General features: G+C 42.1%; 1 protein-coding gene across 1 annotated transcript in view; it reads left to right on the forward strand.

The window, feature by feature from the left end:
* The window catches only part of Gdpd1 (glycerophosphodiester phosphodiesterase domain containing 1), a 47,753-nt gene extending 42,325 nt beyond the window's left edge, over positions 1–5,428 (forward strand). Inside the window, exons 8-10 of the mRNA XM_004870353.4 lie at positions 1,765–1,824; positions 3,374–3,425; positions 4,262–5,428. Coding sequence (XP_004870410.1) covers positions 1,765–1,824; positions 3,374–3,425; positions 4,262–4,384 — 235 coding nt within the window. The 3' untranslated portion in view covers positions 4,385–5,428. The remainder of the gene's footprint in view (positions 1–1,764; positions 1,825–3,373; positions 3,426–4,261) is intronic.
* Positions 5,429–14,679: the final 9,251 nt, after the last annotated feature.

The following is a 14,679-nucleotide window of genomic DNA, read 5'->3' on the forward strand; positions in this document are numbered from 1 at the left end:
CTTTTATTGTTAAATTATCTTATTATTAAAGAAAGCTTTGTCTCCTAATCCTATGTACTCAGAATGTGATTTTTTAGCTGTAAATTCATAAGAATAACCAAGTGATGACAGAGGAACTTGGAGCTCCTTGGGAGATCGTGTAAATGTGAGTTAAAACATTTTTCATCCCCGTTGAGAACTTTAAACAAACAGGCTGGGGCTGGGGAGGTAGCTCAGTGTTAGAGTGCTTATCTAGCATGAGTGAGTCCTGGTTTCGATCCCCAGCACTGCAAAATAATAATAGTAGTATTAGTAATAATAATAATAATAATAAAACTGAACGTTAGTGCAGCAGTCATTTGAAAATATTGGTTCAAACAAGTGTGGTCAGTACTCTTGTGCTTAGCTTCAGTTTCATGACCATTTTCCTACTTGAGTTTCTTAGTGATGAGCATGTTTGTTCTAACTATTGCCAATTATATATATATATTTTTTAATTTTTTGGTACCAAGGATCAAACTCGGGACCTTGAGCTTGTGAGGCAGGTGGCAGAACCACTGAGCTAAATCCCCAGCCCCCTTGCCAATTATATTTATCAGAAGTCTTGTAGCTGCTTCTCAGACCAAAACAACAGAAATACTTCTACCAAGAAACTATTTCCACTTTCTGTGTGAAAATGATCCTGTTTATTCCTGAAGTGCTAGCTTTTCTCCTGCCTGAGATAGGCTCTTACACTCTCTAGATTAATTCCACATTTCATTTTGGAAGTAAATGTTATTGAAAAACAATCTAATAATTGTCTTCAATTAGATAATTAGTATATGAGGTACTCAGTCCCTGAGATACCTGAAATTACAACCAGGACTTTCTATCTAGGTCCAAGTTGAGGGAAAAAAGAACTTGTACTTGGGCCCGGGGATTTAGCTCAGTGGTTCTGGCGCCTACCTCGCAAGCGCAAGGTCCCGGATTTGATCTCCAGTACCAAAAAAAAAAAAAAAAGAACTTGTCCTTCATTTAGAGAGCTTATAATAAAAACTAAATTCAAAGAGAAAGAGAAAAAAGAAATGTAAGACTGAGGTGGTCTGGGGCTATCGTTCAGCGATGGAGCACTTTCCTGGCATATGGAAGTCCCTGGATTTGATCTCCAGCACCCATTTTTTAAAAGTGGGGACTCTCAGAATTACCTTGAGAAGGCAGCTGAGAAATCTTGTTAGGAGAGAGGCTCATCAGAAATTTTCTTATGGCCACCACCCGAGGTTAGTGACACAGTTTGTTGTACTGTAGGTGTCAAGAGAAGGAAGAAGGAACTCAGCATCGGGCTGAAAATTTAAGGAGACCCTTTTAGTAGGAAACATAATTAAAAAGGACATGGTCCACATCTTCCAGTATTGAAAAGGAAAGAAAAATGCATTAAACGCTTCACTTTTACCCCAAATACCTTTTAATCCAGAGTACAGTTTGGTTGTATGTTTCAGTCTACCACATACTGAATTGTAGCCAACAAAGCAAGAGAAAGAGATTTCACCAAAAAAGAAGAGATTTGATGAGCCCTGGGCACTAGGACTCTGGGAAAACAATGCTTCTTTATTTTTTCACCTTTAAATAGTGGTCACAAAAAGTTAGCATGAAGCTAGTGGAAACAGGAAACCAAACTCAGCTATACATTATTTTTGTCTACAAAATGTTTTGAGAACATACTAACTAGGCACTCTTTTCATTTTTGAACTTAACTTTAATCACACTGATCTATTCCTGTGTTCTAATTAAAACTTTGTCTTCCTTTAGGTTAAAAGAGCCCCACACCATGTCCAGAAGTCAAAAGTTTCTCATCTGGCTTTCTGATACGTAAGAATTTTAGTTTCTTGATATGTGAGAAACTATTATTGCTGTTGCTATATTTATTAAATATAATACTTATAATCCAGAGCAAACTTTCCACCTATGATTGGTAATGAAGACTTGTTGAGCACCTACTCTGGAAGTAGCTATGTCTGGGTCATTTAGATTCTTTTGTTTTTTTGGTACCGGAGATCGAAGTTGGGTCCTTGCGCTTGTGAGGCAGGTGCTGGAACCACTGAGCTAAATTCCCGGCCCCTGGAGTCATTTAGAACTAGCTTGAAATGTAATCTCACCCACTTTCATGAGAAAACAGCCCTCATTCACCATCTAAATGATTTACTTAGGATTATGTAGTTAATTAGTATCCGAGTTGGGATGAATATTTATTTGCTGTTTCCACTAGCCTAGGGTCCAAAACATGGTAAAAAGTATGTATATCAATGTAGTATGTGTAAAAGCGTATATTGCCTACTGGCATACTTCTTAGGAATATTTGCACTTCACATATTAAATATTAACTTAAAAGTAGAAAGGTGGTCCTGCCTACAGGGTGGATATCTACTTTGAAGAAAATGCCTTAATTTCTACAGCATACTGAGCTTAAATTTAGGTAAAAACCATAAAAATTTGTTCTGTAATTTGCTTTAAAATGGAGCCTTGAATGCTTAAATATGTTAATAGTCCTAAATCACACACAGCCTTTTATTATTTAGCTCCTCCTTCAGAGAGTCTTAGAGGCCGGGGATGGTGGTGGGAGCCTATAATCCCAGCACGTGGGAGGTTGAGTCAGGAGGATTGCCATGCATTGGAGGCCAACCTGGGCTACATAGTGAGACCTTGTTCCCCCCCCCCCCAAAAAAAGCTAGATGTGGTGGCTCGTGCCTGTAATTCCTAGTACTCCGGAGGCTGAGGCAGGTGGATCACCATAAATTCGAGGCCAGCCTGGACTACATAATGAGTTCAAAGCCAGCTTGGAGTACATAGACCCTGTCTCAAAAATAAAATTAAATAAAATAAAATACATTCTGTTCTGGGGATTTAGCTCTGGTTCCGCCACCTACCTTGAAAGTGCAAGGTCCCAAGTTCAATCTTCGGTACCAAAAAATAAAAATAAAAAAAAAACACCCTAATCCATTATATAATTGAACTACAATGTTGTAGAAGTTGACCTGAATTTCCTGCCTTACTTAACTTGGAAAGTTGGGAGCACATCCTTTTTAGCCTTTCTCACTCCCATAATGGCTCCAGCAGGGAAGGCAAGGAAGCCTCTTCTCCACAGAGGTGCTTAGGTGGCTAAGAACGGGTCTCCCGGGGATCTGTGGCAGCACTAGCAGAGGATCTGGTTGTCCAGCCAGCAGCTAAAGGGATCTAGCACTTCGTTCAATCATAAATTCATCTGCAGTGGCCATTATTCCCTGAGGCCTTGGTTTGTATTGGTGAAGCATTGGAATTAAATGAAACTAGGAATTATTAAACTCTAATCAACTAAGATAAAGGCTAATTCTAGCCCTTAGAACTAATAAATACCTAAATCTGTTGTGGTTTTCCTTTCTAGATTATTAATGAGGAAAGCTTTATTTGACCACCTCACTGCCCGAGGCATTCAAGTAAGTTTCTGGGATGATGCATTTTGGAAACAGCGTAACCCATTGGTTTAACATGTGTGTGAAGGGCAGGGGCTTTTCAGTGACTTGTGAAGGAGTCCAACTGCTGCCATCCTAGGCTGACCAGAGACCACTCAGCCTCTCATCCCACTGTGCTTTTACCCCTGCTCAAGATGTACAGTTGTGGGTCCCTAAGGCTGCACCCCTACCTCCCGTCACTCTTCAGCCCTGCTCCTCACAGCAGCCCCCCTCACACGCCCTATGCTTGCTCAAGCCCTAGTGCTGTGGGGAGCCCCCCCACCCCCAGCTCCTTTCTACTGAACTCTCCCCCTTGAAAGTCTCATTTGGACCTTTTCCTTTCCCAGCCCCTCTTCATGCTTAGGACCCTGTAAAGACCTCCCAGCCTGTGGGAGAGTTACCGGCCTGGTCTAAGTGCCAGGGTGGTCCCTCTCAGGTTTACTCTGAAATAAGCCTGTCCTGTTGAGCTCCTACCTTTGTTTTTTCTTCCTTTTTCCTAACCTTTTCAGCCCTGGCTCTGATGCTGACACCTTCCTGATTTATCAGTGAGAACTGGGAGCTTGGCCTTACAGTTAGTAATAGAGCATCGGCATTTCTGCAGCTCCATTGCTCTTACGTAGAGACGAGGGCAGCTGAGGTCAGGGAGGTGGGATTGTGCATGTTTAATGAGCAAAATGGAGTTGTTAAAGGGGTTAATGGTGCCTCTGATTTCTCAAAATGACAAGGGCTACTTTCTAAGTATGTTGAGGTTATAGTGGATGCATGTTATAAAAATAATTTTTTATTTTAACATTTCACACTTTTCATGATTCTGATTTTAGGTGTATGTTTGGGTATTAAATGACGAACAAGAGTACAAAAGAGCTTTTGATCTGGGAGCAACTGGAGTCATGACTGACTATCCAACAAAGCTTAAGGATTTTTTACATAATTTTCCAGCATAGAGAAAGGTACTTGGATATACTCAGAGGAATCACGGGAAGACCTAAGAAGAGAATATATCACCATCATTTCCCTAAGATAGTTCCAGAATGATAAGCGGTTTAATCAGTTAAGTTTTGATTACCTCATTTTTAAGCCTGTATGAGAATGTAGAAACTATATATCGTATATTTATTTTAAACAATACGGCATATATTACACTTGTAAATTGTTTAGAAAGATAATTGGTTTGAGATGTAAGTAGGTCATTGATGAAGATGTCTGTATATAATGCAGTATTCTACTATAATTACTTCCGAAATCAAAGACTGTTGGATAAATTTGTCATTAGCCTTCATTGGAATAAGACCAACTAATTTAGTAAAAGAAAGTTATTGAAGGCCATTACAACTGTTCTGCACTGTCTCATTATATCTAAAAATATCTTAGTTAAAAAAGAAAGAAAATATAATGGAAGAAGACCTTGAAAATCAATTTTAGCTGGGTGTGGTAGCACATGCCTGTGATTCCAGCACTTGAGAGGCGGAGGCAGGAGGATTGCCTTGAGATCCAGGCCAGCCTGGGATGCATAGTGAGTTCAAGGGCAGCCTGAACTACATAGTGAGGAAAAAAAGAAAAAGAAAGAAAGAAAATCAATGTTGTAGTTTTCTGGTAAGTTATACATTGTAGCAGAAGACAGGCTCAAAGAAATAACTGAAAGTTTGTTAATTGATCAGAAATAAAATCTGTAGATTGAATTAGATTTCTCAGTTGCTGTTGTTAGTGGGGATATTCTATTTGGACTCCTTTTCAAGTGTGTAACAGTGCTACCATGTCTTTTTTTTTATACATTAAAAATAGACTTTCCAGGGCCAGGGATTTAGCTCAGTGGTTCCACCGCCTGCCACACAAGCACAAGGTCCTGAGTTTGATCCCTGGTACCAAAAAAAAAAAAAAAAATAGACTTTCCAATTGTAAATTAAGACAATGTCCAAATAGTCATTTTTTATGATTCTTCTTAAGAAATGTAATGTTTTCATTTTTTGGCCTTGACTTCACTGTTTGAGCCTACATCTAGATTTTAAATAACATCTTGAACTCTAATAATTTTATTAAACTGATAGAAATAAATATCATTGTTTGTAATACTGCTAGTATGAACCATTGTTCCTGATCTTTAAGAATTCAGTCCTCTGGGGGGCCAGGGATTTAGCTCAGTGCCGCCAGCACCTGCCTGGCAAGTGCAAGATTCTGAGTTCAATTCCTGGTTCTAAAAAAAAACAAAAAAGAATTCAGTCTTCTGAGTACTAAGTAGAAAGAAATTTTCCCAAAACATTAGATAGCACTTGCTCAGTTTTGCTGATGTGACTTCATGTAAATCTGTTTTATTTTATTGACTCATGTTTATGATCTCAAATTGGGAGATGAATATAATCTGGAATAAGTGTCTTTTACCTATATTATGTCTCTCATTTGGAGTTTGCCAGCTGTACAGCTATGGAGGATGACTGTACTCTTTCATCTGTTCCTGGAAGACATATTCATTATTTGCTTTGTTGTTTAAACTAAAATAAAGTTTTCCAAGAACAAAACAAGGGTTATTGTTGTTGGTTTTTTGGGGGGTTTTTTTTGTTACTGGGGATTGAACTCGGGTCCTTCTGTTTGCGAGGTGGGCGGCAGAACCACTAAGCTAAATCCCTGGCCCTATTAATTGATTTATAGTTGTAGTTCCAAGTATGTTCTGTAAGCTTTTTTGCAGAATTTAATGAGGTAGTTAATTGATGATATGAATAGATGCACCTTAGATTTCACTCTAAAGAAAAAAATATAGCTGGGCATGGTGGCACACACCTTTAGTCCCATCACTCGGGAGGCTGAGGCACTATACATAGTAAGACCCTGTTTCAAAAGACCGCCCCCCCAAAATATATATGGAAATACTTTCACAATAAGGAAGTTACTTCTAGGGATTTGAACAAAAGACTTTTGCAGGTAATCTACTTGTCTTTTTTTTTTTTTTTTTTTTTTGAGGTAGTCTTGCTATATAGTTCAGGCTGGCCTTAAACTCACTATGTAGCCCAAGCTGGTCTCAAACTCATGGCAATCCTCCTGCCTCAGCCTCCTAAGTGCTGGGATATGCCACCATGCCCAGCCATTATTTTCACTTACTATAATCTATACTTATAGTGTTATAGTTGCATCAGTTTGTCTTTGATATCATTGAGTGTGTGTGATTGTGTGTGTGTGTGTGTGTGTGTGTTACTGGGGATTGAACTGTAGGCTTCACACGTGCTAGGCAATTGCTCTATCACTGAGCTACATCCCCAGCAATATCATTATTTTAAAATTATTTTTAAATTCTGATTTTTTTTATCATTCAGAGCAGGTCATATTATAAAGTTGGCACATATTTTGGGTCAGCCAGTAAGAGACAAGTTATCCAAAATGGTAATACAGTTTAAAAAAATCATGTTTTGATGATTTTATAGTTCAGGTGACTTTAAGTCTCTTAATAAAAGCATAATAGTAGTATTCTTTTTTTTCTTTTTTTTTTTTTTTTTTTTTGGTACCAGGGATCAAACTCGGGTCCTTGTGCTTGCGAGGCAGGCGGCGGAACCACTGAGCTAAATCCCTGGCTTTCAAAAGCATAATATCTATAGCAGTGGACTTGATATTACAAGATAACATGTGAATACTGCTGTTTTAGTTTTTTATTTTGAGACAGTGTTTTGCTAAATCACTAAGTTGCCCAGGCTCTGGCTTGCGATCCTCCCGCCTCAGCCTTCTAAAGTGCTGGGATTTAAGAGGTTTGGTGCCCTTTCATTTCGAGATAGTATCAGTAGACATAATGAATAGCATGGTAAATAAGACTTGAAAAGTGGTCAGAAGCTGTAATCAGACCCCACTGATAGGAGACTAGCACCAGACTTGATAGACATCGCCACAGGTCTGGTCTGGGCCGCTGTGTCCAGTGTGCATGGCCATGGCCCTTAGCCGGGCGATTCAGCAGTCAGCAGGAGAGAGGACACGTGACAATGTCACTGTAGGACTAGGGTCCTAAGCAGGTTACCAGGGAAAAACAGGACCCAAGGTCCTAGAACAAGGGCCCAGGTCTTAGAAAGAGGCATGTTTAACAGGACCAAAGAAAAGAGTGAGAACACTTGCCTTGAAAGGGAGAAATTGCCACTGAGTCCCATGCTGTCTTAGACCTCATTTCTGGCCAGAACTTGCTCTAGCAGTTGGTGTGGAAGGAAGGGTGACTGCAGGTGGGCATCTCACAGCCACGCTGTGCAGAAAGGATGGCCTCGGTAGGCTGGGAGGAGAACATACATGCTAGGGCTGGCCTGGCACGCGTGAGGCCCAGGGTTTGGTCCCCAACAGTGCAAACAACAACCAGAAACCAAAATATACAAATCATAGTATATTCAGTGCGATTGATTCTGCCTAGTTATGCAACACGGTATCTCAGAGTCTTAAAAGAAGTGGAAAGAGAATGTGCCATAGATAAGAGTGGCCATGATTGCCTGCTTGAGGAGTTTGTTCTGAACTGAATTATCATGAATTATCACCAAGCAGGTGACCAAACTTGAAACATTAAAAATGAGAACCAAGGGCCCGGGATTTAGCTCAGTGGTTTTGTTGCCTTCTGCGCAAGCACAGGAACCTGAGTTTGATCCCTGGTACCAAAAAAAAAAAAAAGAGAGAGAACCAAAACTTCTAGGCATTAATATGACATGAAAGCTGAATGTGGTGATGCACTCTTGCAATCCCAGCCCTCAGGAGGCTGAGGCAAGAGGATTGCTGCAAGTTTGAGGCCTGCCTGGGCTACATAGTTTGAGGGTGACCTGAACTACATAGGGAAACCCTGTCTCTAAACAGATAAATAAATAAAGTAATAATAATATGACAATCATTTCAGTCCCGAAAGGAAAATGTACATATAGTCAGAGACCAAGCACCAAAATAACTAGAATTAAAGCAGTGAGGTCTGAGAGTTGCAGAGAAGAAGTCGCTGAGGATGTTGTTTTTCTACTTCATTTGCATGGCACTGACAAACCAACATTGGAGAACTGGATTTTCCTATCATCTCAAACAGTTACAGGCGTAGAGTGGAGATGAGTGCACAAACTGTTCAAAGGCTGGACAGATCATACAGACCTAACTGCCATTAGATTGCATAAAAATTAATTTGGCAGGGGCTGGGGCTATAGCTCAGTGGTAGAGCACACGCTTAGCATTGCAAGGCTCCGAGTTCCAGTCCAACAGGCCAGTAGTATCCCTCATGCATAGCAAGGGACCTTGGGTCCTGGACCCTGGTTGTACAGAGACAGTGTCGCCACTTCCCGTTACAGCTTCCTCATGCTGATTGTTCACTGACTATTGCAGCAGCAGCAATAATAATTTAACGGTACTCCACAGATTGGAGACTCTTGCAGTAATATCTTCGGGAAGTAATAGGGTCCCAATGAACATAATGACAGTGTATATAGGGAAGCAATTTGTGTCTCTATAGGAGAAGAATTAATAAGAATTGTGACTGGACTCTGGGAGGTTGAGGCAGGAGGATCACAAGTTGAAATTCTACCTGGGCAACTTAGGGACTTAGCAATACCTTGGCTCAAAAGATTTTTTTTTTTTTTAAAGAGGCTGGGGACATAGCTCAGTATGAAGGCCCTGGGATCAATCCCCAGTACAGCCAGAAAAAAAAAAGTGACTAGATAAGCTTAAAAGAAGAAAAGTCTGGACTGGGGATTTAGCTCAGTGGTTTCGATGCCTGCTGCGCAAGCGCAAGGACCCAAGTTCGATCCCTGGTACCAAAAAAAAAAAAAGGAAAAGTCACCACTTAAAGGTTGCAAGGAAAAGGGGAAGTGGGAGAAAGGAACTGGTTTGGCGTTAAGTTGAGTGTGGTACACCTGGGTTTGAAATGCCAGCGTGGGTGGCTGTGCCTTGGGGACATTAGCCCCCCGCAGGAAAGAGTAGGTTTGGACGAACAGATTGAGTTTTATGTACTTCATAGATATGGTCCACTTTCCCTTTGTGGTGCTGTAACAAAATACGTGATGGGTGGGGAAGGATTTCTAAAAGAAAGGTTTATGTGCTCAGGTCTTGGCGCCCACGTCTGGTGAGGGGCCTCTGGCGGGGTCACTTGTGGCTGGCCGGTGGCGCCCTCGGCTGGAGCACGAGCGAAGCATGACCGGAAAGGCAGGAAGAGAGCGGGTCAAGGAGCCCCCAGGCTGCAGCTCCCGGCTGCTGGAGACAGCCGTGACCCACGGGCACGGGCGGACTTCGGTGGCCTCGTGACCATCTGCTGGCCGCCTCTTCCACTCCACGCCGCGGGACCAGGGGCAGTGCTTCCACCCGTAACCGCAGGGAGCAAACCGTCTCAGACCATGGTGAGTGTGAGCTTGCACACCAGCCCTGGAGGAGGACTTCAGCTCCTCCTCCCTTCCACTCGCAGGGTGGGTGTTACCATGGCGCCAAAATATCACGCACGATTCACATCGCGGTCAGGTGGAGTGTTACCTACTTTCCCACTCCTTTCTGCCTTTTCCTTTCAAAATCAAGAACTCTTTCAAAACTTGCATAATTTTATTTATTTATTTATTTTTTGTATCTGGGATTTAATTCAGGACCTTGGCTTGCGAAGCAGGAGGCAGCACCACTGAGCTAAATCCCCAGCCCATTATTTGATTTCTTTGTTTGTTTTGTCTTTTGGTACCGGGGATTGAGCTCGGGACCTTGCGCTTTTGAGGCAGGCGCCAGAACCACTGAACTAAATCCCTGGCCCCTATTATTTGATTTCTTGATGATAGCCAGTCTTGCTGGAGTAAGATGGAATCTCAGTGTTGTTTTATTTTATTTATTCATTTGGTTTTTCGAGGCAGGGTCTTGCTGTATATCTAGACTGGCCTTGAATTCATTGTATAACCCAGCCAGGCCTCAAACTTGAAGTGATCCTCCTGCCTCAGTCTCCTGAGTGCTGGAGTTACAGATGTGCACCACCATGCCGTGCAATCTGTTCACTAAGTTACATCCCCAAGTCCTTTTTCTTTTCTTTATTTTTAAAACAGGGTTTTAAGTGGGCGTGGTAGTGTACTCCTGTTATCCCAGCGCGTGGGAGCCTGAGGCAGGAGGAATGCCAGGAGTTTGAGGTCAGCCAGGGCTACATAGTGAGACTCGTTCTCAAAAAACAAGAACAAAAAAGAAAGAGAGATACTGAATATTTTTGGTTCTCAAATGGGCAAGAATTCAAGTGTTTATGAGAGGCATAGGCAACAAATATCATAAATTAGTGGGAATACAAACTGTCAGAACACTTTGAGAATCAATTGGACAGTATCTTTAAATACAACCTTTTAGGCCTGAGGATGTAGCTCAGTAATACCAAGGCTGCCTGGCAAGCTCAAGGTCCTGAATTTGATCTCCAGTACCGGGGGAGAAATACATCCTTTTATTCAGAAATTCCAGTGCTATGATAATGTCTTATGAAGAAAGTAGGATGAGTGCCCAATGTACATAGGCAGAATGAAAACTAGAAATAACCTAAGAATGCAACATTAAGGGCCTGGTTAAATAAATTCTGATGTATCCATGATGATCACTAAGAATATTACCTTGTACATCTACTGTCATGAGATATTATTTTTGTTTATTTTGAGATGGGGGTCTCAACATGCTGGTCCCGAACCCCTGGGTTCAAGTGATCCTCCTGCCTCAGCCTCCTGAGCAGGTAGGACTACAGGTGCCCAACATTGTACCCAGCTGAGATGTTATTAAATGAAAAGACCAAGCCATAAAATTGTATATGTTTAAACAATACTGTTTATACATACTCACTTTTAAAGTCTGAAATGATATCTGGCAAAAAATATCAAATTGGTTTTTTTTGCCCCGGTACTGGGGATTGAACTCAGGACCTTCCACTTGCAAGGCAGGCACGGTACCACGGAGCTAAATCCCCAGGCCAAAAATAATATTTTTTTTTAATTGTCAAAAACACACTTAATACTTTTATTTTTCTTTTGTGGTTGAGGATTGAACCCAGGATCTCTACACTGAACTACATCTTCAGCCCTTCTTTTTAAATTTTATTTTATTTTGAGACAGGTTCTCACTAAGTTGCCCAGGCTGGGCTTTTATTTGTGATTCTCCTGCCTCAACCTCCTAGAGATCAACCCTCTTGACTTTTTTTTTTTTTTTTTGAGGCAAGGTCTCACTGTGTTGCCCTGACTAGTCTTAAATTTCTGTGCTCAAATGATCCTCCTGCCTGAGCCACTAGAGCAGCTGGGCGTTTGGTACAGGTGTGCACTGCCATGCCAGGCACTTGGCAGATTAGGTGTGAGGTGCAGCATTCCACACGTGTTTTGTGGCAGATCTCTGGAACTTACTCATCCCACGTGAGTGAAATCTTATGCCAGCTCCTTAGCAACTCCCTATGTTCCCTTACCCCACCCCCCAGTCTCTGGCAACTTAGACTATTTTTTTTTTGGTACCAGGGATCGAACTCAGCTCCTTGTGCTTGCTCAGCAGGCGGTGAAACCACTGAGCTAAATCCCTGGCCCAACTTAGACTATTTTAAGTGAAACTCATGTAAGTGAAAAATAAGTGATCTAAGTCCAGTATTCAGTCTTCTGTGACTAGCTTTTCTTCTTTTTTTGGTACTGGGGATCGAACTCGGGCCCTTGTGCTTGCAAGTCAGGCGATGGAACCTCTGAGCTAAATCCCCGGCCCTGGCTTATTTTATTTAACATGAAGTCTGCAAGCTTCCTCCATGATGAGGCATGTTGCAGCATTACATATTGAGAGGAAGAGCTTGTACAAAAGCCCTGAGGCAGGAAAGGGATTTGTGAGTACTAAGAAGAGAAAAGAAGAAGTGGGAAAGGGGGAGAAGGTAGAGATTGACTTTTGGAAGATCTCTTCATTAGAACAAAAGTCAAAGCACAAATAAAAGCAGGGTTTTTTAGCTTTGGTGGTGGGAAGATTAGTTTCCACCCAGTGGTTTCTCATTTCTCCGTGACAAAGAGTCAAGGTGTTTGGCTAAAACTGAGAATGGAGAAAGAGGCATAAAATATTTCAGGAAAAAGCTTGCAATAGCCGGTTTAGGGAGTGGGAATGTGGAACTATTAGAGTGAGATTGCTGAACAGTTCTGAATGCTAATTTGAGGCTTGAGGTTTTGTATTTAAAATGAAATCACAGATGCAGTGGTGCATGCCTGTAATCCTAGCACTCAGGAGCCTGAGGCAAAGGATCACCATGAGTTCGAGGCCAGCCTAGGCTACATAATGAGACTCTGTCTCCAAACAAACCAAATGAAATCAGTCGACTCAATGTTATTTCCAAATCATCAACAAAATAATTTGCCATTGAAATTAAGAGAATAAACTTGGGGGGAGGAGTTGAGTAAGGAAATGAGCTGAAAGGTCATAGAAAAGAGACAGAGAAGGAGGTCCGAGAAATGAGGGAGTACAATGTCTGAAGCAGGTGGGTCCTTCCCTGACTGCTTCGCAAGCACAAGGACCCGAGTTCGATCCCCGGTACCAAAAAAAAAAGAAGGTGAGTCCAGCAGGGCCTTAAGTGGCTCCCTGACATCAAGGAAGACAGGGCTGGGGAAGGGTGAAGATGCCTCTGTGGCCAGCTTCATTTATCGCTCCAGGTCACGGACCCAACACCAAACTCAACACGGCCACTTACTCAAAGGAATTAGGGAGCCGGGCTGTCAAGAAGGGGTGCAGTGTCCAGTGAGCTGTGCTCTGAACCGAGAGGCTCATCTGTGTGGAAAGGGCCTGGTGGAGAGAAGAGGCTGAGTGAGCCGTCACCTGTGCAGCAGGCCCTCAGCTTTGGGCTTTTGGCTGCGAGCCATGTGGCCCTTGCTGCTTGTGGTCTACGTTAGGGATCTGGAGCTGAGAAGAGTTTTGGTTTTTGTTTTGGGGTTTGAGGGTTAAAACTAAGGCCTTATGCATCCCAAGCATGTACTGTACCATGGAGCGCCCTCCCCAGGCCAGGAAGAAGATCTGATTTTCTTTTTAATACACCAGGATGGGATGGGAAAATAAAAATGTTTTACACTTGCAAGAGGATAGACCAGCTAAATAAAAAGCCACTGTGTGTGTGTGTCGGGGTGTGTGTGTGTGTGTGTGTGTGTGTGTCTCTGATCTCTGTATTTCTGTTTCTAAGGATATCAGGCCTATGAGGCTAGTGCCCCCAACTTGATAACCTGTTTTTGTTTTTGAGACAGTCTCAATATGTAGCCCAGGCTGGCCTCAAACTCCCAGTGATCCTCCTGCCTCTGCCTCCCAAGTGCTGGGATTACAGGTGTGTGCCACTGCTGCGCCTTGATGGCCTTATTTAACTTTACTTACCTTTGAAAGGTCCTATCTCCAAATATGATCACATGTAATGACTTCAACATAGGATTGGGGAGGCTCGGTGCATAGCAGATGGAGACAGTGGTCAAAGTGGGAGATCTGCAGATTGGCTATGTATGGGAGGAGGTAGAGATGCAAAGGATAAACTAGTAAATCTGAGACAGTTGGAAAGGAAATATTTGTAGCCAACCATAGAGGGACCAGGAGAGAACAAATCTAATATGGCTGGAATTGTCACAAAGAAACTAGTTGGGAGTGTTGATACATGCCTGAAATCCCAGCACTTGGGAGGCTGAGGCAGGAGGATCACCACAAGTTCAAGGCCAGCCTGGGCTACACAGTGATTTCAAAGGCAGCCTGAATTATATAGCAAGAATCTGTCTCAAAAAAACCCTAAAAACTTTAAAGAAAAGAAAAAAAGTACATTGAAGTAGGATTGGAGTTGTAGCTTAGTGGTAGAGCACTTGCCTACCCTGCCCAAGGCCCTGGGTTTAATGCTCAGTGCTGCAGGGGGGAAAAAAAGGAAACTGAAATGGCTACTGGGCAAGAAGAATTCCTGAGCAGACAAATCCAGTCAGGCCTAAGTTACCTAATTCTTGCTTGATTAGCAAATGTAAGCAAAATTTGAGCTCGAGGTTGTCCTCCCTCCCTCCCTCCCTCCCTTCCTTCCTTCTTTCCTTCTTTTCTTTTCTGTACTGGAGATTGTACCCAGGGCTTTCACATTGAGCTACATCCACAGTCTTTTTACTTTTTAATTATTTTAATTAATTAATTGATATTTATTTATTGTTTTTTTGAGACAAGGTCTCACTATGTAGCTCAAACTGGCCTTGAACTTTCGGTGATCCTTCTGCTTCAGCCTCTTTTTTTTTGTTTTTAAATAAAAGAAGTCGATTTATTTGAAGGCAAGGGAAAGGGAGAAAAGAGGGGACACACAGCTAATCTGGACAAA

This window comes from Heterocephalus glaber, unplaced genomic scaffold (assembly GCF_053883595.1).
Source record: "Heterocephalus glaber isolate CG9 unplaced genomic scaffold, H.glaber_assembly_v1.0 deba00001564, whole genome shotgun sequence".
Lineage (NCBI taxonomy): Eukaryota > Metazoa > Chordata > Mammalia > Rodentia > Bathyergidae > Heterocephalus > Heterocephalus glaber.